Source organism: Ranitomeya variabilis, chromosome 2 (genome assembly GCF_051348905.1).
Source record: "Ranitomeya variabilis isolate aRanVar5 chromosome 2, aRanVar5.hap1, whole genome shotgun sequence".
NCBI lineage: Eukaryota > Metazoa > Chordata > Amphibia > Anura > Dendrobatidae > Ranitomeya > Ranitomeya variabilis.
In genome coordinates this window covers 14153960-14178264 of record NC_135233.1, presented here as the reverse complement: position 1 = coordinate 14178264, position 24305 = coordinate 14153960, and the positions used below count along the sequence as shown (strand labels likewise).

The following is a 24305-nucleotide window of genomic DNA, read 5'->3' as shown; positions in this document are numbered from 1 at the left end:
AGGTACGCAGCTCAAGATCGCAGGAGGGAGGTGGAGAGGAGGTACGCAGCTAGAGATCGCAGGAGGGAGGTGGAGAGGAGGTACGCAGCTAGAGATCGCAGGAGGGAGGTGGAGAGGAGGTACGCAGCTCGAGATCGCAGGAGGGAGGCGGAGAGGAGGTATGCAGCTCGAGATCGCAGGAGGGAGGCGGAGAGGAGGTATGCAGCTCGAGATCACAGGAGGGAGGCGGAGAGGAGGTACGCAGCTCGAGATCATAGGAGGGAGGTGGAGAGGAGGTACGCAGCTAGAGATCGCAGGAGGGAGGTGGAGAGGAGGTACGCAGCTCGAGATCGCAGGAGGGAGGCGGAGAGGAGGTATGCAGCTCGAGATCGCAGGAGGGAGGCGGAGAGGAGGTATGCAGCTCGAGATCACAGGAGGGAGGTGGAGAGGAGGTACGCAGCTCAAGATCGCAGGAGGGAGGTGGAGAGGAGGTACGCAGCTAGAGATCGCAGGAGGGAGGTGGAGAGGAGGTACGCAGCTCAAGATCGCAGGAGGGAGGCGGAGAGGAGGTACGCAGCTCGAGATCATAGGAGGGAGGTGGAGAGGAGGTACGCAGCTCGAGATCATAGGAGGGAGGTGGAGAGGAGGTACGCAGCTCGAGATCATAGGAGGGAGGTGGAGAGGAGGTACGCAGCTCGAGATCATAGGAGGGAGGTGGAGAGGAGGTACGCAGCTCGAGATCGCAGGAGGGAGGCGGAGAGGAGCTATGCAGCTTGAGATCAGGGCAGGACTGGCAAATGCCAGGAGGGCCTGTCTGGTTGTGGGCTGCCTTGTCTGCTACGTTGTTAACAGAATCGGTGTTCTCAAGACCCCCATACTGTTAAGATTTGTGTTGGAACACAAAGTCACTGACTCCGTCTCTTACCCCAGCCGGATACAGGTATCATTAGAAACATTGGTCTTGTAGTAAATCGTGATTTCCTCCATCCAGGGTAATATTAGTAGAAATATATCCTGTCTGGTGCTTGGGGACGGATACAGAATGGGCCTGTGTGATTTCAAATGCCAGGGCTAAATATCAGCCCCAGTCCGTACCTGCTTGAGATCATAGGAGGGAGGTGGAGAGGAGGAATGTAGCTCTGCTACAGAGAGAGGGGAGAGTATCTAAAGGCTTATGGGGAGCAAACAAGATATACATAAGGAGCAAAACACATGAAGAGGAAATAGGTGCAGGATAGAAGCTGTGCTGATACATGAGAGCTAGGGAAGCCTGCAGAGCCCCGGATACACATAGACATAACATGTAGTCTGTATTACTGAGGGAGACAATCCCACAAGAGAAAAATGGTAAACTTTGATTAGGCAGAAGGAAGACTACTGCAGACGGACACATAGCCCCTGAGATGATGATTATTACATGGAGTATATGTTACTGGTTATTCCATAGCACGAGACTTTGTCTATATCTACACCCGTTCCTCTAATTGTTTCATCCTGATTAGTGTAAAATGCCCAGAAATAAAGAAAAATATTTAGAATTGAGAGTCCTCAGTGGTTGATACCTTTTAATGGCGAACTGAAAAGATGGGAACAAATTGCAACTTTCCAGACTACTCTGGTCTCTTCATCAGGCAAAGACTAAAACAACATCTGAAGAATCACATATTTATGCACAACACAGCAGAAATAATGCCATAGATAAGACCGGTGACGTGAAGCAGAACTACCATTATGTGAGTGATAAACAGTTGTGTCCATAAATATCGGAACAGTTCATAGATAAGGAGTGTGAATGTTTTATTGTCCTCTGATTGGGGTCTGGTTCTATGTTATAATGACCCCACACGGTCTGAGGAGCAAATTCCTTAATTGATGTAAAAAGACATAAATTCATGTGACACATTCATTCCTGCACTGAGAGTGTCAAAGGTCATCATCAGTTTATATTCCCAGACTCTTCTGTCTCTCTGAGATTTGAAGTTACCTTTTAATACAAGTAATTTCATGTCCATAATGCTGTGATCAGGGAGACAAAAATGTATCGCCACAGGTAGATCCATTCTTTTTTTCTCTTATTGTATGGCGATGAGAGTGAACATGAGAGAAACATCCCTGTATCAGAAGCCAATCAACCGTCCAACATACCTTAAATGGGACAGTTTCCATCTAAAACACATAAAAAACTCCATTGTCTACAGCCAAGCCATCAGATACAATCGTATATGTTCCAACCCAATGGACAGGGATGAACACCTTGGTCGCCTCAGAAAGACCTTTTGGAATCAGGGCGACCATCCAAGAACAATTGAAAATCAGATCACAAGAGCCACCAGAATATCAAGGAATCACCTGCTACATTACAAAGCTAAAGAAGAAAATAACCGGGTACCTCTAGTAGTTACCAACAATCCAAATCTGGAGGTGCTAAGGGGAGCTGCACGGAAATTACAACCTTTACTGCAAAAAGATGCCCGATTACAATCCATTTTTCCAGACCCCCCACTACTGTTTTTTAGGCAGCCCCCAAATCTAAGAAGCATCATTGTCAGTAGCCCCCTGTCCTCTCCAACAGCTGCAGGAACCTTTCCTTGCAATCAGAAGAAATGTAAAACCTGTCCATTTATAATGACCACGGACAAGATAAAGATCCCCAACTCACCTCAGGACTACAAGATCCCAGGTACTTTCAGCTGCGTCACTTCTAATGTGGTGTACCTAATTATTTGTACTAAATGTCCAACTGGGGGTCTGTATGTGGGGGAGACAGGGCAGAAACTGAGAACAAGGATGAACTCTCATCGCCATACAATAAGAGAAAAAAGAATGGATCTACCTGTGGCCAAACATTTTTGTCTCCCTGATCATAACATTGTGGACATGAAATTACTTGTATTAAAAGGTAACTTCAAATCTCAGCGAGACAGAAGGATCTGGAAGAATAAACTGATGACGACCTTTGACACTCTCAGTGCAGGAATGAATGTGTCTCATGGATTCATGTCTTTTTACACCAACTAAGGAATTTGCCCATCAGACTGTGTGGGTTCATCACAACACAGAACCAGACCCCAATCAGAGGACAATAAAACATTCACACTCCTTATCTATGAACTGTTCCAATATTTATGAACATAACTGTTTATCACTCACATTACCCAAAGACTCCAGTACAAAAGCCTAACCATGACATACAAAGCCATCCACAACCTGTCTCCTCCATACATCTGTGACCTCGTCTCCCGGTACTTACACGCAACCTCCGATCCTCACAAGATCTCTTTCTCTACTCCCCTCTTATCTCCTCTTCCCACAATCGCATACAAGATTTCTCTCGCGTATCACCCCTACTCTGGAACCCTCTACCACATCACATCAGACTCTCGCCTACCATCGAAACCTTCAAAAAGAGCCTGAAGACCTAACTTTTCCGACAAGCCTACAACCTGCAGTAACCACTGATCGACCAAACCGCTGCATGACCAGCTCTATCCTCACCTACTGTATCCTCACCCATCCCTTGTAGATTGTGAGCCCTCGCGGGCAGGGTCCTCTCTCCTCCTGTATCCTCACCCATCCCTTGTAGATTGTGAGCCCTCGCGGGCAGGGTCCTCTCTCCTCCTGTATCCTCACCCATCCCTTGTAGATTGTGAGACCTCGCGGGCAGGGTCCTCTCTCCTCCTGTACCAGTTGTGACTTGTATTGTTTAAGATTATTGTACTTGTTTTTATTATGTACACCCCTCCTCACATGTAAAGCGCCATGGGATAAATGGCGCTATAACAATAAATAATAATGGTAATTCTGCTTCATGTCACCTGTCTTATCTATGGCATTATTCTGTGCTGTGTTGTGCATAAATATGTGATCCTTCAGAATTTCTATTAGTCTCAGCCTGATGAAGGGACCGGAGAAGTCTCGAAAGCTGCAATTTGTTCCCATCTTTTCAGTTCGCCATTAAAAGGTATCAACCACTGAGGACTCTCAATTCTAAATATTTTTCTTTATTTTTGGGCATTTTACACTAATCAGGATGAAAGAATTAGAGGAACGGGTGTAGATATAGACTGAAAGTCTCGTGCTATGGAATAACCAGTAACATATACTCCGTGTAATAATCATCATCTCAGGGGCTATGTGTCCGTCTGCAGTAGTCTTCCTTCATTTTCTGACTCCCTGACAAGCAGTTTGCAGCCTAATCAAAGTTTACCATTTTTCTCTTGTGGGATATTCTCCCTCAGTAATACAGACTGCATGTTATGTCTGTGAATCCGGGGCTCTGCAGGCTTCCCTAGCTCTCATGTATCAGCACAGCTTCTATCCCGCACCTATTTCCTCTACCACTGAGGACCGCTCAATTCTAAATACTTTTCTATCCCCTGGGGAGCATAGTACAAAGAGATATATATATAATCTTTCCTGTATCAGAAATAAAGAAGCATAAAGTGTAATAATCGGACAAAGCTGCAAACTTGTATCAACTCCACAACCTGGAGACACAGCTGCTGCAATGTGGAAACTGGGCCCCCTGCTGGAGGCACAGGCCAACTGCAGGGAAGTCTGTTATCTGCAGTGACTGCTGCCATCTAGTGGCACAATAACAGAATGCAGGACTTGTGGATACTGTACCCTATAAACAAGCTCTTCTTTGTTTTTTCACCATCTGTGGTGGAATTCCAAAACTTTAAATATCTCTCAGTTTACCTTTCTTCTCACTTCTGAACATTAAAATAAGCACAAATGAGTTAATGATGGCGCCAAACCATAGATAAGGATCCACCTGAGAGATTGTTGCAGCTTTTAGCCACTGCTGTAAGAGCTGTGCATCACCAATACATGGGGCGCTTCTCGCATGGAGGCGCACACAGGTCCAGTGATGGCCTCCTATTAAGTGTCAGGCGCTCCAGGTGATACTTTTCTATTATTTATTGTACTTAGCCTAAATGTATATATTTTTAAAATTGTCAAAAACGTTTACAGAATTTTAGAAATTATTAAAAGATAATTTTCTATTATATAAATAAAATGTTTATTTGCTATAACCGTAATATTGCTTAACCTCTTTCCAATACGTGATGCATTACCTCTACACAGCAGTGACCGGAGCCAGCCGCAACCGCTGACGTTTAACCCCATAAATACCGCAGCATTTATGACCCCGGCCGGGGTCAGCAGCCGCCATGTACTGCAATAGAGCAGAGCCGTCAGCTGAGCGCAGGAGCCGGGCTGCTAAACACTGACAATATACTGACAGGGGGCAAATAAATAAATTATATAGAAAACGTTGCCGCCTGTTCTGTGGTTATAATGAAAAAAAGTCAAATAAAAACATAAAATTATTTCATCTATAAAATTGTAATAAAATAAATAAAATCCCAAAGTTGATTTTCAGTTGCTGCACAATCATCACGTGTCCCACAATAATATCAGTAAAGTCTCCGGCCTCCGCTGTGACCTCCGCTCTCCCCGCAGCTTCCGCTGTCACCTCCGCACTCCCCACAGCCTCCACTGTGACCTCCGCTCTCCCCGCAGCTTCCGCTGTCACCTCCGCACTCCCCACAGCCTCCACTGTGACCTCCGCTCTCCCCACAGCCTCCGCTGTGACCTCCGCTCTCCCCGCAGCCTCCGCTGTCACCTCCGCACTCCCCACAGCCTCCACTGTGACCTCCGCTCTCCCCACAGCCTCCGCTGTGACCTCCGCTCTCCCCGCAGCCTCCGCTGTCACCTCCGCACTCCCCACAGCCTCCACTGTGACCTCCGCTCTCCCCACAGCCTCCGCTGTGACCTCCGCTCTCCCCACAGCCTCCGCTGTGACCTCCGCTCTCGGGTCATTCCATATCAAGTGATCCAAATATGAATATTTTTTTTACCTGACGTCTTTAGATTTTTTTTTTTTTTTTTTTTTTTTGAAGTACAACTTTAGTTAATTACAAATTAAAAGTTTAGAATTTTTTCCTTCATCAGTTAATTTTTTACAGATTTTTAAAGTTTTAAAAAAGCTCAGATTTTGGCCTGGTATGGCTTTACATTTTTTATCATATCTCGGGCTATGATTAAGATATAGAGGTGGGAGAGGCATCATTTTTCTCAGAACGGTACCGGCTTTCATTTGATATGTCACAAGACTATGTTTCTTTATATTTTGTTTTGGTGAAATCAAATTAAACATTTTGATGCGCAATTCTGAAAAAACGTATGTTTTAAAATTGTGAAAACATGCATGTGTGTCACTTGTGTCCTTGTTTACATTTGTACAGGGATTCAACTTGGGATCTATCACATTTGTATTTTTTGTTAAGCCTTGAATCATCTGATTTTATGTTTGTGTGAGTTTCTTCCCTTTTTCTTTTCAAATTACAACTTATTGCATTCAACATTTATATGTAACAATAAAGAAACACAAAAAACAACTACTGAAGTACCAGAATAAATACATCTTAATCATCATAACAACCTGCTCAGCATTTTCAACCTGAATTCATTGAAGAAGCCAAAAGATAAAAGGTGATCACATCCTCAAGTCTGATTTTCTAAATACAGTCTGATCCTAATTATATGTTAAAAACAAGATTAAAAGAACCAATATTTCTACCACCTATTTATACATGGAACAATTTTTTTTCTACTATATCACTAAACATGTCATTTCTGAAGTGTTTAAGAAGAATAGTCCAGTAGTTAAATCCTCGTTCTATAAAATATGAACTAATCAGACAATTAATAGTAGGTTTTTACACTGGCCTGTTGTCATCAATGTGTCCCTTCTAGTGGGTGAAATGTCACCTTGTCCATAAGCGCTCACTAGCAACGGCCGTCTCCTTCTGTGTCAGAGTATGTGCGGCTGTCATGGTGCTCGGCTCCACCTGAGTTATATCTGATTTTTGTTCACTTTTACTGTGGTATTGCTGAGTCCCTGTGATGGGTTCTGCTTCCTGTAACCGATGTTATAACAAACTCTCCTCCTCCCCGTAGTCCTGGTTCGTACAATACATGAACTGGATGTTAAGAATATTTTTCTCCCTCCATTTGAGGAGTTGCCTCTCCTGGGTGATAAGATTTGGTGTGAATACGGTCTGTGGAGGCCCGAGCTGCCGGCCTGTCATCTGCTCTGCAGTCACCATCTACCCCTGGTCATCCTCAGCCCTAACAAAGCTTCTCCTCTGTCCTCTCCTGCTGCTAAGTGGTAACATAATAAAATAATACAGTAATATCTAACAATCATGGATTATTTGGTAACTATAGACCCCCACACTGTTAGACCACAGGCTGAACAGATCTGAAATCAAGATTTTTGAACTGACACTGTAATAGTTTTATTTTTTAAAATATGATCCCACCACGATCCCAGCTTGTATTTTGGTGCAGAAGTGGATAGGAGCATAGCAGGCACAAGTGCAGTTTTTGAAATTTTTAAATTAAACGTTTTTTTCAGAAATGCGTTTTAAAGTTTTGTGCTTGCGTTCGCATAGGTAAAATATTATTAAAGATACTCTTGTGACAGATCTGGTGAAAGCCTGTACAGTTCTGAGTAGAATGGTGTTTATTTGGTTTCTCTATCTCTTTTCTAGCCTGAGTTATGGGGAGAAATGTAAGAGCAGGCAACACCGAAATTCGCACTTTTTCCGAACTTTGAAAATCAATAAAAAAAAAAAAAAAATCTAGAATTTTTTCTTCTTCACATTTTGCATTCTCTGACACACTATTACCAAATAACAAAATCTCAAAAGAATTAAAAATGTAGTGGTAAAAATCATTGGTTCACTTGACATGGAATGACCCTCTCCCCGCAGCCTCCGCAGTGACCTCCGCACTCCCCGCAGCCTCCGCAGTGACCTCCGCACTCCCCGCAGCCTCCGCAGTGACCTCCGCACTCCCCGCAGCCTCCGCAGTGACCTCCGCACTCCCCGCAGCCTCCGCAGTGACCTCCGCACTCCCCGCAGCCTCCGCTGATTTCTGCGCTTCATTCCCGGTGACCACTGACCAGACCTAGAATCGTTGCTCCGCCCTGTCATGACGTATGGAACGTTTGACAGCTTATCAACCAATCAGAATTAGGAGGCGGAGCTCTTTTCCAATTAGGAGATGTTTAGGAGCCAGGTGCCGGTAGCCCCGCCCACGTTTCGTTGATTGGTTACAGGTGGTCTTTATGGGTGGGACCTGACCTTGTGACGTCACCGGGCTGTGGTCGAGGGAGGTTTGTAGCTGACATGACGGCGGAGGTGCAGGAGCTGCGCGGTCTGAGCGATGAGGCGGCCGCCGCGGCCTGCAGGGACCCGGAGCCGGAAACCAAGGTACCGAGAGCCCGCGCCGTGCTGAGTCCCCCCCTTCCTGCACCGATAGGAGGTGACGGCCCCCCCGCACCGATAGGAGGTGACGGCCCCCCCCCCGCACCGACAGGAGGTGACGGCCCCCCCCCCCTGCACCGATAGGAGGTGACGGCCCCCCCCCCTGCACCGATAGGAGGTGACGGCCCCCCCCCCCGCACCGATAGGAGGTGACGGCCCCCCCCCCTGCACCGATAGGAGGTGACGGCCCCCCCCCCTGCACCGATAGGAGGTGACGCCCCCCCCCCCCCCGCACCGATAGGAGGTGACGCCCCCCCCCCCCGCACCGATAGGAGGTGACGCCCCCCCCCCCGCACCGATAGGAGGTGACGGCCCCCCCCCCGCACCGATAGGAGGTGACGGCCCCCCCCCCCGCACCGATAGGAGGTGACGGCCCCCCCCCTGCACCGATAGGAGGTGACGGCCCCCCCCCCTGCACCGATAGGAGGTGACGGCCCCCCCCCCTGCACCGATAGGAGGTGACGGCCCCCCCCCCTGCACCGATAGGAGGTGACGGCCCCCCCCCCTGCACCGATAGGAGGTGACGGCCCCCCCCCCTGCACCGATAGGAGGTGACGGCCCCCCCCCTGCACCGATAGGAGGTGACGCCCCCCCCCGCACCGATAGGAGGTGACGGCCCCCCCCCCCGCACCGATAGGAGGTGACGCCCCCCCCTTCCTGCACCGATAGGAGGTGACGCCCCCCCCCCCCCCCGCACCGATGGGAGGTGACGCCCCCCCCATTATTCTAGGTTATTACATTTCGGCCTCTCAGCTTCGCCCTCGCTTTGTCACTTCCTTGTGGTTCTCGTCCCTCTTTATTCTGCACACGGAGCCGCTTAGGACCCTGCAGAGCTGATGAATCTCTGGGCGGCCATCTTGTCACCCAGCTTTCCTAGGTGCGGACATGAGGCCTGCCGCGGCTCCTGGTCGTCCCGTGCTGGGTGATCCTGGATCTTTCTCGGCCTCTGGTTTATGAGTCTTGTAAAGATTTCATGGAGTTTCGGTCTCACTCATCGTCTCCTCACAACATTCCACCTCCGTTCCCAAAGGCCCTCGCTGGGCGGCTGCACTCGCACTTCATCACTGTTCCCGCACTCCGATATTGTGACCAATCCTGAGCCCGGTCGGCCTCTGCTCCTCATGCTACTGCTGCTTCAGTGTCTGCCCTGTACTGGGCATCAGGGCCGTTCCGTCTTGCGGCTGGGGGAAGTTGTTGCGGGCCGTTCCGTCTCGTGGCTGGGGGAAGTTGTTGCGGGCCGTTCCGTCTTGCGGCTGGGGGAAGTTGTTGCGGGCCGTTCCGTCTCGTGGCTGGGGGAAGTTGTTGCGGGCCGTTCCGTCTCGTGGCTGGGGGAAGTTGTTGCGGGCCGATCCGTCTTGCGGCTGGGGGAAGTTGTTGCGGGCCGTTCCGTCTCGTGGCTGGGGGAAGCTGTTGCGGGCCGTTCCGTCTCGTGGCTGGGGGAAGCTGTTGCGGGCCGTTCCGTCTCGTGGCTGGGGGAAGCTGTTGCGGGCCGTTCCGTCTCGTGGCTGGGGGAAGCTGTTGCGGGCCGTTCCGTCTCGTGGCTGGGGGAAGCTGTTGCGGGCCGTTCCGTCTCGTGGCTGGGGGAAGCTGTTGCGGGCCGTTCCGTCTCGTGGCTGGGGGAAGCTGTTGCGGGCCGTTCCGTCTCGTGGCTGGGGGAAGCTGTTGCGGGCCGTTCCGTCTCGTGGCTGGGGGAAGCTGTTGCGGGCCGTTCCGTCTCGTGGCTGGGGGAAGCTGTTGCGGGCCGTTCCGTCTCGTGGCTGGGGGAAGCTGTTGCGGGCCGTTCCGTCTCGTGGCTGGGGGGTGTAATTGTTCGTATTTTTGCTCATGTTTCTTTTTTTCTCCTTTCAGGATTTCATGATGCAGCAGACGATGCTCCGGATCAAAGACCCCCAGAAATCGCTGCCGTTCTACACCCAGTGCCTCGGCATGACGTGAGTTTAGAGACCCCCTATTATAACCACATCCCCTCCCCCCGTAGCTTCTACTTTCCGCTGATTGACTATTAAATGCCTCTGTGCATCCCATGTTGTAAATGCCCCCGGACGTGTCCTCCCGGGGTGGCTATGGGGGCTGTCAGGGAGGTTATTACGGAGCATCTAGTCGCGTGCCAGCGTCTTCGTGGGGTGACGTGGGTCATTCGGCCGCGTCCTTGGGTAATTACGGGTGCAGTCGGGATCACGGCTGTTTTCTCCCTCAGGCTCCTCCAGAAGCTCGACTTCCCCTCGATGAAATTCTCCTTGTATTTCGTGGGCTACGAGGACAAGAAGGACATCCCCGAGGACCTCAAGGAGCGGACGGCCTGGACCTTCTCCCGCAAGGCCACTCTGGAGCTCACACAGTAAGGTCCATTCTCCTCCAGGTCTGCTGTTCCCCATTGCCACGGATCCCTCTCCGTGCTGCTGCTGATTGGTCACGTATCCACTCTCACCACGTGACTTGGGGCTGTGCCTGCAAGGGTTATCTATCTACCCTCTCTGAGTCCAGTATTCAGCCTCTGTCCTATGCTGTAATGGGAGCATAAATCACACACCGACCCAGGCCACACACCCGCTCATACACGCTGCCACCACTCACCGAACACACGGGCGATGAGTCCCAGAAATAGACATATTTTTATTAGTATTATTATCACTCATAAGGCTCACACACCTTAGGCTATGGATTCTTTAGAACATACAAGGTTCAACTGTTAATTTATGCTTTAACACAAAAAGTACAGTGCTCACAGTAAAGAAAAGTGTAAAAATATGGTAATAAAGACATACAGGTATGCAAAACAGCATAAAATAAACAGGAGAAAACTTACAGAAATAGCTAACTTGTAGTCTGCTTCTGCTCCCTGGGGGGGGGGGGGGGGTGAATGGCCTGGAACACATCAGCGTCTCAGGCTGACCTCACATATGAACAATTTTGAATGTATACAAGCCAAATTTATAGAGTCACCCTGGAGGTCAGATTTCTAGACTAGCCCCTCAAGTTGATATTCTAATTACTTGTTTTTGATTGGACCACGGCTGCCCCCCAATGAACATATTATTTTCTCTGAGATTCTTTTTGTAAAGCTTCCCACAGATAGATAGTGTCAGGCTGTATAGGTACCTTCACACTCAGCAACTTTACAACGAGAACGACAACGATCCGTGACGTTGCAGCGTCCTGGATAGCGATCTTGTTGTGTTTGACACGCAGCAGCGATCTGGATCCCGCTGTGATATCGCTGGTCGGAGCTAGAAGGCCAGAACTTTATTTGGTCGTCAGGTCGGCGTGTATCGTCGTGTTTGACAGCAAAAGCAACGATGTCAGCAATGTTTTACATGGAGCTAACAACCAGCAAGAATGATAAGTGAGTCGCCGTTACGTCACTGGATCGCTCCTGCATCGTTCTGGAGCTGCTGTGTTTGACGTCTCTACAGCGACCTAAACAGCGACGCTCCAGCGATCGGCTCGTTGTCTATATCGCTGCAGCGTCGCTAAAGGTACCGTTACACTAAACGACTTACCAACGATCACGACCAGCGATATGACCTGGCCATGATCGTTGGTAAGTCGTTGTGTGGTCGCTGGGGAGCTGTCACACAGACAGCTCTCTCCAGCGACCAACGATCAGGGGAACGACTTCGGCATCGTTGAAACTGTCTTCAACAATGCCGAAGTCCCTCTGCAGCACCTGGGTAACCAGGGTAAACATCGGGTTACTAAGTGCAGGGCCGCGCTTAGTAACCCGATATTTACCCTGGTTACCATTGTAAAAGTTAAAAAACAAACAAACAAAAAAAACACCACACTACATACTCACATTCCGATGTCTGTCACTTCCCCCGCCGTCAGCTTCCCGCACTGACCGTCAGTGCCGGCCGTAAAGAAGAGCACAGCGGTGACGTCACCGCTGTGCTCTGCTTTACGGCCGGCGCTGACACAGTCAGTGCGGGAAGCTGACGGCGGGGGAAGTGACAGACATCGGAATGTGAGTATGTAGTGTGGTGTTTTTTTTGTTTGTTTGTTTTTTAACTTTTACAATGGTAACCAGGGTAAATATCGGGTTACTAAGCGCGGCCCTGCACTTAGTAACCCAATGTTTACCCTGGTTACAAGTGAACATATCGCTGGATCGGAGTCACACACGCCGATCCAGCGATGACAGCGGGTGATCAGCGACCAAAAAAAGGTCCTGATCATTCCCTACGACCAACGATCTCCCAGCAGGGGCCTGATCGTTGGTCGCTGACACACATAACGAGATCGTTAGCGGGATCGTTGCTACGTCACCAAAAATCGTGACGTTGCAACGATATCATTAACGAAATCGTTATGTGTGAAGGTACCTTAAGTGACATTTCTTTTCAAAGAGCTAGAAGGTGTCAAATGTTCCCAGCACGACCCCCTGGTGAGACTGGAGACAAAAGTCTGCTGCTGTCTCAGGAAAACGCATATTAACACCTGGTGAGACCTGCAACCTTCAGGACAGATGTTTAATTTTTACTAGTCACACAATAAACCTATACATAGTTCACTGCACACATATATATTTATACATATTTCACTACACCCATACTTTACCCTGCAGCTGTGATCAGTGACTCGGCTGCATCCTCTGGAATATAACATGAACAGCCCAGACAGCTGTGCCTCCACTCCCCATACTTTACACTGCAGCTTGGCTTCAGCAGTGGGGTACAGGGGTCTGCTCAGTGATCAGGGGTCTTCCTCGCCTCCTCTAACCTCAGTTTATTTCCTGCAGTAACTGGGGAACCGAGAACGACGAGAAGCCGTATCACAACGGGAACTCCGACCCCCGAGGTTTTGGTAAGTCGTCTGCAGAAATGAGCATGGACAGACAGCAGGCTATTGTCCCCTGTTATCAGCCGTCCCGGACACTGCTGCTGGTGGCTGGCCCTTTCTTTCGCCGAGCTGATCCGTCCGCTCTGCTTCTTTCTCCAGGCCACATCGGCATCGCGGTACCAGACGTTTATGCGGCTTGTAAAAGGTTCGAGAAGCTCGGCGTCACCTTCGTGAAGAAACCAGACGATGGTAAATAAGACTCATAATGGCTCGGCTGAGAGCTGCGGGAAGTAGGAAAGCTCAGCTGTGACCTGCCCATGCTCCAGTCACAGCCAGAGCTGCCACAAGACTCCTCTGACGTGATGAGGGGATGGAGTCTGAGAGCAGCAGAATTTTGATTGCAGCTCTGGATGTGACTGAAGGATGTGTGTGTGTCCCATAATGGTGCACAGAAGAGATTCCAATGTGAGCGCAGGAGACTGTCTTGCAGCTCTGGCTGTGACTGGAGCATGAGTTGGGAGCAGATGACTTTTGAGCTTTATGACGTATTTTCCAGGTAAGATGAAGGGATTGGCGTTTGTTCAGGATCCTGATGGTTACTGGATCGAGATTCTCAGCCCCAACAACATGATGTCCATTGTGTAAATGCTGTGATTCGCGCTGGACGCCACCTGACGCTTTGGTTTCACGTGGGAACTTTGTGTTGTTGCTGCGGAAGTTGCAGACGGCGGTCACCCTGCAGAGCGTCGCACCACATCCCTGTGCCGTCCGCTGTAGTGTCGCAGTCATGTGACTCCCTACCCCCAGATCCGCCATCATCAGTGTTACCCCAGATTTAGTGCCTTAACCGGAGCGCGCCAATGTGGAACGCAGTCACTGCGCTCAAATATGCTAATAAACTGGAAAGTCTTGGTGAGAGAGTGTCTGCTGGGAGTTGTAGTCTTTATTTCATACAAACGTTCAGAAGTGAAGAATAATGGCGAGAGCGGCTCACACAGCGGGATGTGGGGGCACCGACCATAGGGTGTAACTTGCACCCAGGGGGCAGAACTGCTGATAACAGAGAGTAATAGATTGTAGTCTTCTATCCTGCAGTTGCCCCTCTGTGATGGCTGGTAACAGGGAGCAGAAGACTACAGGGTACATGTCGTTGCAGTGTTTTTGTTTTTTCTTTTTGTTTTTTTTTTTGTTTCTCTCTTCAGGGCTGGAGTGGCTCTTTAAATGTAAGCCCCCTGTGCATCTCTTCTCCCCCCCCCCCCCCATATACTCAATCTCCATCGTCTTTGCTGGTTTTCAGCATCGCTCCGGCCTCACAGCGCCATCTTGTGGAAATCCTGTGTGGGTTCACAAGTGTGCAATCATGTAGACGTGTACCCTAAGTCCGGACAACCCACTAAGGACCGCATATGGCTTCCGGTCACGGGCCGTGCGCCTCTGATGCCAGGAATTGTACACCGTGATGCTGCTGGTATCAGTGGTGCGCCTGCGCAGAGTTGCATGAGTGGCGATGACTCCTCTTGTGCAGATTATCATGCCCATATGCCTGTGATAACCTGGAACGATGGCTGATTAGTCAGGGGCAACTACCGCTCCAGCGAGTGGTCAGACCCTCACTAGCAGCGGGAAATCAGAGGCTATAACTAGAGAGGAGCGAGTCTGCTCGGGTTCCCGCTAATTCAGCAGCTACAGCGCTCCCCGAATAACCCGGCGTCCCGGATCGTGTTATCCGGCTCCGCAGCACAGGTTCCCTTTTCTTCATTGTCTGCAGAGCTGCTGATGGTCTTTGCTACGATGGAGCCGTCTATAGTTTTGGATTGTTTGCATCGTGTGTTACTAAATAGAACAGCTGCATCGTGCCACTGATGAGCTTTCATACTTTATGGGAAAGGATTGTGTCCACGTATATACAGGGTGGGCCATATATATGGATACACATAAATACAATGGGAATGGTTGGTAATATCAACCTCCTGTTTGTGGCACATTAGTGTATGGGAGGGGGGAACTTTTCAAGATGGTGGTGACTTCATTTTGTAGTCGGCCATTTTGGATCCAACTTTATTTTTTCCAATGGGAAGAGGGTCATGTGACACATCAAACTTATTGAGAATTTCGCAAGAAAAACAATGGCGTGCTTGGTTTTAACTTTATTCTCTCATGAGATATTTACAAGTCTCTCTTTGCTTACAGCCATTGGCATGTCGCAGAGGTTAACATGTGAGGAGCAGATTAAAATTGTGTTGATGTCTGGTGAACGCAGTACCCGGGTCATTGCAGCAGATCTCAGTGCAAGACGCCCCACACAAGAGCACTGGCACCATTCCCATGTTATTTAGATGTATCCATAGAAATGGCCCACCCAAAAAAGTTTGCCTCATCACTGACCATAATGTTCAGTGTAAACTGAGGGTCCGGTTCCAATTTTTGTTTTGCCCATTCTGCAAATTCATCGCGCCGATCTGGGTCACCAACCCTTACATTACGGTGTATCCATAGACATGGCCCACCCTGTAGTGTCCACTATGGGGTCACTGGTGGGGGCTTCTGCTGTTCTGGCACCTCAGGGGCTCGGTCACTGTGACATGGCGTCTGCAATCTTTAAGTAAAACTAACGCTCCAAGAGTCGCCCGTCCCTGAGCCGATCGCCCACCGGAGTCTCTGGACGCGGGGATTCGTGCCCGCAGGAGACCTCACACAGCGGAGCCGCCATTCTCTCCTCTTACCCTTGTGAAAATGAAAATTGTGCGGCCGGAGCAGCAAAAAAAATAATTTTTCATTTACAGGTGACATTAGTTCCTGTGAAACTAAGGGGTTAAACGTTGTGAATGTGGGGGTCGGTGCACTGAGGGGTGCAGATGTTATAGTGGGGTCCTGTTTTCTGACATCTCGGCCCCTCAAAGTCCCTTCAAAAGTGACCGGGGCCGAAAAATGCCGTATCTGTCATTAAAAACAATTTAAGACCCAAGAAGTGACTACAAGAAGTCTGCTGCCATGGAGACGGAGCTGACGTGTGACATGTTCCCATGGAGACGGAGCGGACGTGTGACATGTTCCCATGGAGACGGAGCTGACGTGTGACATGTTCCCATGGAGACGGAGCTGACGGGTGACATGTTCCCATGGAGACGGAGCTGACGGGTGACATGTTCCCATGGAGACGGAGCGGACGTGTGACATGTTCCCATGGAGACGGAGCTGACGTGTGACATGTTCCCATGGAGACGGAGCTGACGGGTGACATGTTCCCATGGAGACGGAGCTGACGGGTGACATGTTCCCATGGAGACGGAGCTGACGGGTGACATGTCCCCATGGAGACGGAGCTGACGGGTGACATGTTCCCATGGAGACGGAGCTGACGTGTGACATGTCCCCATGGATACGGAGCTGACGTGTGACATGTTCCCATGGAGACGGAGCTGACGGGTGACATGTTCCCATGGATACGGAGCTGACGGGTGACATGTTCCCATGGAGACGGAGCTGACGGGTGACATGTTCCCATGGAGACGGAGCTGACGGGTGACATGTTCCCATGGAGACGGAGCTGACGGGTGACATGTTCCCATGGAGACGGAGCTGACGTGTGACATGTTCCCATGGAGACGGAGCTGACGTGTGACATGTCCCCATGGAGACGGAGCTGACGTGTGACATGTCCCCATGGAGACGGAGCTGACGGGTGACATGTTCCCTATACTGCCGCTCTCTTATAAGAGCAGAATAAATACAAATTCAACAATTGCACATTTGCAAAGATTTTTGACAAGTTTTAGACATTTTTATAAATAAACACAAATACTATCGCCCGCCATGTGTCGCTAATCAGAAGCGCGCGGCGTGCCGGAGAGACGGTCCCAGCAGCGCTTCTCAGTCCTCACGTTCCCACCTTTACAATGACGCTTCTATTCACCGCCGGTCTAGCGGTGTCCACACTAGTTGAGTACTGGACAAACCCTTTAAGGGTATGTGTCCACGTTCAGGATTGCATCAGGATTTGGTCAGGATTTTTCATCAGTATTTGTAAGCCAAAACCAGGAGTGGGTGATAAATACAGGAGTGGAGCAGATGTTTCTATTATACTTTTCCTCTAATTGTTCCACTCCTGGTTTTGGCTACAAATACTGATGAAAAATCCTGACCAAATCCTGATGCAATCCTGAACGTGGACACATACCCTAAGGGGTTAAACTTCCTGCCTAGTTCTCTGTGATCACATGACGTGATTGTTTAGGTCACATGATCCCTCTACTGGTCTCGTGTTGATCCAGGGCGCCATTTTCTTGAAGTCCACAGTACGGTATGGGCGGTATGCGCCCGGCGGCCAGTGCGGCTGTGGCAGGAAAAGTACAATGTCTCTGCTGATGGTCTGAGGGCAGAACGTGCCTGGCGTAAACATGGCCGACCGCACAGGAACGTCTGACGTCACGGCGCATGTAGACGTTCGGTGGGCGGGGCCGTCTGAGGTGCAGGAAGGAGCTGTCAGTGCGGCCGGTGAGTGACACCTCTGTGTATCTGTCATGTGCGGCCCCGGACCCCGAGTCACATCCCCCACACGTGCGGCAACCGGCAACCGGCGTGGTACGGCCTGCAGGGTCCGTGTATCTGTACAAGGGTGCGTGTATAGCACGGCGTATCATACGGAAGGATGTACTGTGCGTTATATTCTCCCCGTGCGTTATATATCCTCCGCCTCCCTGTGCGTTATATATCCTCCTCCCCCCCTGTGCGTTATATATCCTCCTCCCCCCCTGTGCGTTATATATCCTCCTCCCCCCCTGTGCGTTATATATCCTCCTCCCCCCCTGTGCGTTAGGCTACGTTCACATTTGCGGTCCTCGCCGCAGCGTCGGGCGCCGCAGCGGCGCCGCATGCGTCATGCGCCCCTATATTTAACATGGGGGCGCATGGACATGCGGCGCACTTGCGTTTTGCGCCGCATGCGTCGCTGCGGCGCCAGCGTCGGTGCGCAGAGGACGCAGCAAGTTGCATTTTTGCTGCGTCCAAATTCAATGAAAAAAACGACGCATGCGGCGCAAAACGCAGCGTTGTGCATGCGTTTTGCTGCGTTTTTATTTGCGTTGTGCGTTGCGGCGCCGACGCTGCGGCGCACAACGCAAATGTGAACGTAGCCTTATATATCCTCCCCCCCTGTGCGTTATATATCCTCCCCCCCCCCTGTGCGTTATATATCCTCCTCCCCCCCCCTGTGCGTTATATATCCTCCTCCCTGTGCGTTATATATCCTGCCCCCCCTGTGCGTTATATATCTTCCTCCCCCCTGTGCGTTATATATCCTCCCCCCCCTGTGCGTTATATATCTTCCTCCCCCCTGTGCGTTATATATCCTCCTCCCCCCCCCCTGTGCGTTATATATCCTCCTCCCCCCCCCTGTGCGTTATATCCTCCTCCCCCCCCCCCTGTGCGTTATATATCCTCCCCCGTGCGTTATATTCTCCCCGTGCGTTATATATCCTCCTCCCCCCCCCTGTGCGTTATATATCCTCCCCCCCCTGTGCGTTATATATATCCTCCTCCCCCCCTGTGCGTTATATATCCTCCTCCCCCCCTGTGCATTATATATCCTCCTCCCCCCTGTGCGTTATATATCCTCCCCCCCTGTGCGTTATATATCCCCCTCCCCCCTGTGCGTTATATATTCTCCTCCCCCTGTGCGTTATATATCCTCCTCCCCCCTGTGCGTTATATATCCTCCTCCCCCCCTGTGCGTTATATATCCTCCCCCCCTGTGCGTTATATATCCTCCCCCCCTGTGCGTTATATATCCTCCTCCCCCCCTGTGCATTATATATCCTCCTCCCCCCCCTGTGCATTATATATCCTCCCCCCCTGTGCGTTATATATCCTCCTCCCCCCCTGTGCATTATATATCCTCCTCCCCCCCCTGTGCGTTATATATCCTCCTCCCCCCCTGTGCGTTATATATCCTCCTCCCCCCCTGTGCGTTATATATCCTCCTCCCCCCCGTGCGTTATATATCCTCCCCCCCTGTGCGTTATATATCCTCCTCCCCCCCGTGCGTTATATATCCTCCTCCCCCCCTGTGCGTTATATATCCTCCTCCCCCCCTGTGCGTTATATATCCTCCTCCCCCAGTGTGCGTTATATATCCTCCTCCCCCCCTGTGCGTTATATATCCTCCCCCCCGTGCGTTATATATCCTCCCCCCCCGTGCGTTATATATCCTCCTCCCCCCGTGCGTTATATATCCTCCCCCGTGCGTTATATATCCTCCCCCGTGCGTTATATATCCTCCCCCGTGCGTTATATATCCTCCCCCGTGCGTTATATATCCTCCTCCCCCCCTGTGCGTTATATATCCTCCTCCCCTGTGCGTTATATATCCTTCCCCCCCTGTGCGTTATATATCCTCCCCCCCCCTGTGCGTTATATATCCTCCTCCCCCCGTGCGTTATATATCCTCCTCAACCGTGCGTTATATATCCTCCTCCCCCCTGTGCGTTATATATCCTCCCCCCCTGTGCGTTATATATCCTCCTCCCCCCTGTGCGTTATATATCCTCCTCCCCCCCCTGTGCGTTATATATCCTCCTCCCCCCTGTGCGTTATATATCCTCCTCCCCCCTGTGCGTTATATATCCTCCTCCCCCCTGTGCGTTATATATCCTCCTCCCCCCTGTGCGTTATATATCCTCCTCCCCCCCCTGTGCGTTATATATCCTCCCCCCCCCCCTGTGCGTTATATATCCTCCCCCCCCCCCCCTGTGCGTTATATATCCTCCCCCCCTGTGCGTTATATATCCTCCTCCCACCGTGAGTTATGTATCCTCCCACCCCGCGTGTGTTATATATCGCCATCGTGTCGCCCGACTCCCCCTCTCGCCCCTGGTGCAGGCTTCGCCCTCGTGTCGCCCATCTCCCCCTCTCGCCCCTGGTGCAGGCTTCGCCCTCGTGTCTCCCGTCTCCCCCCTCTCACCCCTGGTGCAGGCTTCGCCCTCGTGTCGCCCGTCTCCCCCTCTCGCCCCTGGTGCAGGCTTCGCCCTCGTGTCGCCCGTCTCCCCCTCTCGCCCCTGGTGCAGGCTTCGCCCTCGTGTCGCCCGTTTCCCCCTCTTGCCCCTGGTGCAGGCTTCGTCCTCGTGTCACCCGTCTCCCCCTCTCGCCCCTGGTGCAGGCTTCGCCCTCGTGTCACCCGTCTCCCCCTCTTGCCACTGGTGCAGGCTTCGTCATCGTGTCGCCCGTCTCCCCCTCTCGTCCCTGGTGCAGGCTTCGCCCTCGTGTCGCCCGTCTCCCCCCTCTCACCCCTGATACAGGCTTCGCCCTCGTGTTGCCCGTCTCCCCCTCTCGCCCCTGGGGCAGGCTTCTCCCTCGTGTCGCCCGTCTCCCCCTCGTGTCGCCCGTCTCCCCCTCTCGCCCCTGGTGCAGGCTTCGCCCTCGTGTCGCCCGTCTCCCCCTCTCGCCCCTGGTGCAGGCTTCGCCCTCGTGTCGCCCGTCTCCCCCTCTCGTCCCTGGTGCAGGCTTCGCCCTTGTGTCGCCCGTCTCCCCCTCTTGCCTCTGGTGCAGGTTTCGCCCTCGTGTCGCCCGTTTCCCCCTCTCGCCCCTGCTGCAGGCTTCGTCCTCGTGTCACCCGTCTCCCCCTCTCGTCCCTGGTGCAGGCTTCGCCTTCGTGTCGCCCGTCTCCCCCTCTCGCCCCTGGTGCAGGCTTTGCCCTCGTTTCGCCCGTCTCCCCCTCTCGTCCCTGGTGCAGGCTTCGCCCTCGTGTCGCCCGTCTCCCCCTCTCGCCCCTGGTGCAGGCTTTGCCCTCGTTTCGCCCGTCTCCCCCTCTCGTCCCTGGTGCAGGCTTCGCCCTCGTGTCGCCCGTCTCCCCCTCTCGTCCCTGGTGCAGGCTTCGCCCTTGTGTCGCCCGTCTCCCCCTCTCGCCCCTGCTGCAGGCTTCGTCCTCGTGTCACCCGTCTCCCCCTCTCGTCCCTGGTGCAGGCTTCGCCCTCGTGTCGCCTGTCTCCCCCTCTCGCCCCTGCTGCAGGCTTCGTCCTCGTGTCACCCGTCTCCCCCTCTCGTCCCTGGTGCAGGCTTCGCCTTCGTGTCGCCCGTCTCCCCCTCTCGCCCCTGGTGCAGGCTTTGCCCTCGTGTCGCCCGTCTCCCCCTCTCGTCCCTGGTGCAGGCTTCGCCCTCGTGTCGCCCGTCTCCCCCTCTCGTCCCTGGTGCAGGCTTCGCCCTTGTGTCGCCCGTCTCCCCCTCTCGCCTCTGGTGCAGGCTTCGCCCTCGTGTCGCACGTCTCCCCCTCTCGCCCCCTGGTGCATGCTTCGTCCTCGTGTCGCACGTCTCCCCCTCTCGTCCCTGGTGCAGGCTTCGTCCTCGTGTCGCCCGTCTCGCCCCTGGTGCAGGCTTCGTCCTCGTGTCGCACGTCTCCCCCTCTCGCCCCCTGGTGCATGCTTCGTCCTCGTGTCGCACGTCTCCCCCTCTCGCCCCTGGTGCAGGCTTCGTCCTCGTGTCGCACGTCTCCCCCTCTCGTCCCTGGTGCAGGCTTTGTCCTCGTGTCGCACGTCTCCCCCTCTCGCCCCCTGGTGCATGCTTCGTCCTCGTGTCGCACGTTTCCCCCTCTCACCCCTGGTGCAGGCTTCGTCCTCGTGTTGCCCGTCTCCCCCTCTCGTCCCTGGTGCAGGCTTCGCCCTCGTGTCGCCCGTCTCCCCCTCTCTCCCCTGGTGCAGGCTTCGCCCTCGTGTCGCCCGTCTCCCCCTCTCTCCCCTGGTGCAGGCTTCGTCCTCATGTCGCCGGTCTCCCCCTCTCGCCCCAGGTGCAGGCTTCTCCCTCGTGTCGCCCGTCTCCCCCTCTCGCCCCAGGTGCAGGCTTCTCCCTCGTGTCGCCCGTCTCCCCCTCTCGCCCCTGGTGCAGGCTTCGTCCTCGTGTCGCACGTCTCCCCCTCTCGTCCCTGGTGCAGGCTTCGTCCTCGTGTCGCACGTCTCCCCCTCTCGCCCCCTGGTGCATGCTTCGTCCTCGTGTCGCACGTCTCCCCCTCTCGTCCCTGGTGCAGGCTTCGTCCTTGTGTCGCACGTTTCCCCCTCTCACCCCTGGTGCAGGCTTCGTCCTCGTGTCGCCCGTCTCCCCCTCTCGTCCCTGGTGCAGGCTTCGTCCTCGTGTCGCCCGTCTCCCCCTCTTGCCCCTGGTGCAGGCTTCGTCCTCGTGTCGCCCGTCTCCCCCTCTCGCCCCTGGTGCAGGCTTCGTCTTCGTGTCGCCCGTCTCCCCCTCTCGTCCCTGGTGCAGGCTTCGTCCTCGTGTCGCCCGTCTCCCTCTCTCGCCCCTGGTGCAGGCTTCGTCCTCGTGTCGCCCGTCTCCCCCTCTCGTCCCTGGTGCAGGCTTCGTCCTCGTGTCACCCGTCTCCCCCTCTCGTCCCTGGTGCAGGCTTCGCCCTCGTGTCGCCCGTCTCCCCCTCTCTCCCCTGGTGCAGGCTTCGCCCTCGTGTCGCCCGTCTCCCCCTCTCTCCCCTGGTGCAGGCTTCGTCCTCATGTCGCCGGTCTCCCCCTCTCGCCCCAGGTGCAGGCTTCTCCCTCGTGTCGCCCGTCTCCCCCTCTCGCCCCAGGTGCAGGCTTCTCCCTCGTGTCGCCCGTCTCCCCCTCTCGCCCCCCGGTGCAGGCTTCGTCCTCGTGTCGCCCGTCTCCCCCTCTCGCCCCGGTGCAGGCTTCGTCCTCGTGTCGCCCGTCTCCCCCTCTCGCCCCCGGTGCAGGCTTCGTCCTCGTGTCGCCCGTCTCGCCCTCTCGTCCCTGGTGCAGGCTTCTCCCTCGTGTCGCCCTCTCGCCCCTGGTGCAGGCTTCGTCCTCGAGTCGCCCTCTCGCCCCTGGTGCAGGCTTCGCCCGTCTTGCCCTCTCGCCCCTGGTGCAGGCTTCTCCCTCGTGTCGCCCATCTCCCCCTCTCACCCCTGGTGCAGGCTTTGCCCTTGTGTCGCCCGTCTCGCCCTCGTGTCCCCGTCTTCCCTCCTCACCCTTCCGTCCTTTCTTCCAGGGCTGCAGTTGGGCTCCAGGATGAGTAACAGTCACCCCCTGGGTCCGTACACGGCGGTCGGAGAGATCGACCATGTGCACATCCTGTCGGAGCACGTGGGCGCCCTGATCCGCGGCGAGGAGTACAGCGACGTCACCTTCGTGGTGGACAAGATGCGGTTTCCTGCGCACAGAGTCATCCTCGCCGCCCGCTGCCAGTACTTCAGGTATGACGCGCCGTCTCCATCGTGCAGGATCTCTGCTTGTTGTCAGTGGCCGGAATCTTTCCTCGTCAGTTGTGATTATTATTATTTATTATTATTATTATTATTATTATATTTTTATTTATCTACTGAAACATTGTACCAAATCCTCAGCTGTGCTAACGGGACGAGGACGGTGCTGGTGTTAATTCTTGTGAGTTCTTATTCACTGAGGGCAAGAAGAGAACAATAGTAGAAACAAAGTATATGTGACGGCTGCAGACGGCACGGGGTGTAGGGCGGTGCGTGCGGGGTGTGTGTAGGGGTGTATATATTCGGGGGCCGCCCGCTGTCCATATACTCATGTGTCTCGCTGTATGTCGCTCTACACAGGTGCTGTTATACGGAGGGGTGAGGGCGGTGTATTGCGGGGTGTATATATTCGGGGGCCGCCCACTGTCCATATACTCATGTGTCTCCCTGTATGTCGCTCTACACAGGGCGCTGTTATACTGAGGGATGAGGGCGGTGTATTGCGGGGTGTATATATTCGGGGGCCGCCCGCTGTCCATATACTCATGTGTCTCCCTGTATGTCACTCTACACAGGGCGCTGTTATACGGAGGGATGAGGGCGGTGTATTGTGGGGTGTATATATTCGGGGGCCGCCCGCTGTCCATATACTCATGTGTCTCACTGTATGTCGCTCTACACAGGGCGCTGTTATACGGAGGGATGAGGGCGGTGTATTGCGGGGTGTATATATTCGGCGGCCGCCCGCTGTCCATATACTCATGTGTCTCCCTGTATGTCACTCTACACAGGGCGCTGTTATACGGAGGGATGAGGGCGGTGTATTGCGGGGTGTATATATTCGGGGGCCGCCCGCTGTCCATATACTCATGTGTCTCCCTGTATGTCACTCTACACAGGGCGCTGTTATACGGAGGGATGAGGGCAGTGTATTGCGGGGTGTATATATTTGGGGGCCGCCCGCTGTCCATATACTCGTGTCCACCTGTATGTCGCTCTACACAGGGCGCTGTTAT

General features: G+C 53.1%; 2 protein-coding genes across 5 annotated transcripts in view; both read left to right on the top strand.

The window, feature by feature from the left end:
- The first annotated feature begins 8092 nt into the window (after positions 1–8092).
- LOC143804187 (lactoylglutathione lyase-like) lies at positions 8093–14023 on the top strand. Of its 2 annotated transcripts, none has more exons than XM_077282044.1 (6): positions 8093–8267; positions 10170–10252; positions 10519–10659; positions 13060–13124; positions 13260–13349; positions 13657–14023. In XM_077282044.1, exons 1-6 carry the CDS (start codon positions 8184–8186, stop codon positions 13743–13745), a joined length of 552 nt encoding a protein of 183 aa, XP_077138159.1. In that variant the 5' UTR covers positions 8093–8183; the 3' UTR covers positions 13746–14023. The 2 variants fall into 2 exon arrangements, with proteins under 2 accessions (XP_077138159.1, XP_077138160.1); XM_077282045.1 differs by lacking the exon at positions 8093–8267 and adding an exon at positions 9177–9198.
- Positions 14024–17393: 3370 nt separating this feature from the next.
- BTBD9 (BTB domain containing 9) overlaps positions 17394–24305 on the top strand; it is a 143216-nt gene continuing 136304 nt past the window's right edge. The window contains exons 1-2 of one of the 3 annotated variants that reach the window (XM_077282026.1): positions 17394–17594; positions 23076–23280. In XM_077282026.1, coding sequence (XP_077138141.1) covers positions 17498–17594; positions 23076–23280 — 302 coding nt within the window. In that variant the 5' untranslated portion in view covers positions 17394–17497. Of the gene's footprint in view, positions 17716–23075; positions 23281–24305 lie in introns of all 3 variants that reach the window. The other 2 variants (XM_077282024.1, XM_077282025.1) reach the window with 2 other exon arrangements.

What these genes read in the sequence shown, in the direction of transcription:
- LOC143804187 (XM_077282044.1), top strand. Translation starts at nt 8,184, where the DNA reads ATGACGGCGGAGGTGCAGGAGCTGCGCGGTCTGAGCGATGAGGCGGCC. An exon ending in GCCACTCTGGAGCTCACACA is followed by an intron (nt 10,660 to 13,059) that starts GTAAGGTCCATT and finishes TATTTCCTGCAG; the next exon opens with TAACTGGGGAACCGAGAACG. An exon ending in CTCCGACCCCCGAGGTTTTG is followed by an intron (nt 13,125 to 13,259) that starts GTAAGTCGTCTG and finishes TTCTTTCTCCAG; the next exon opens with GCCACATCGGCATCGCGGTA.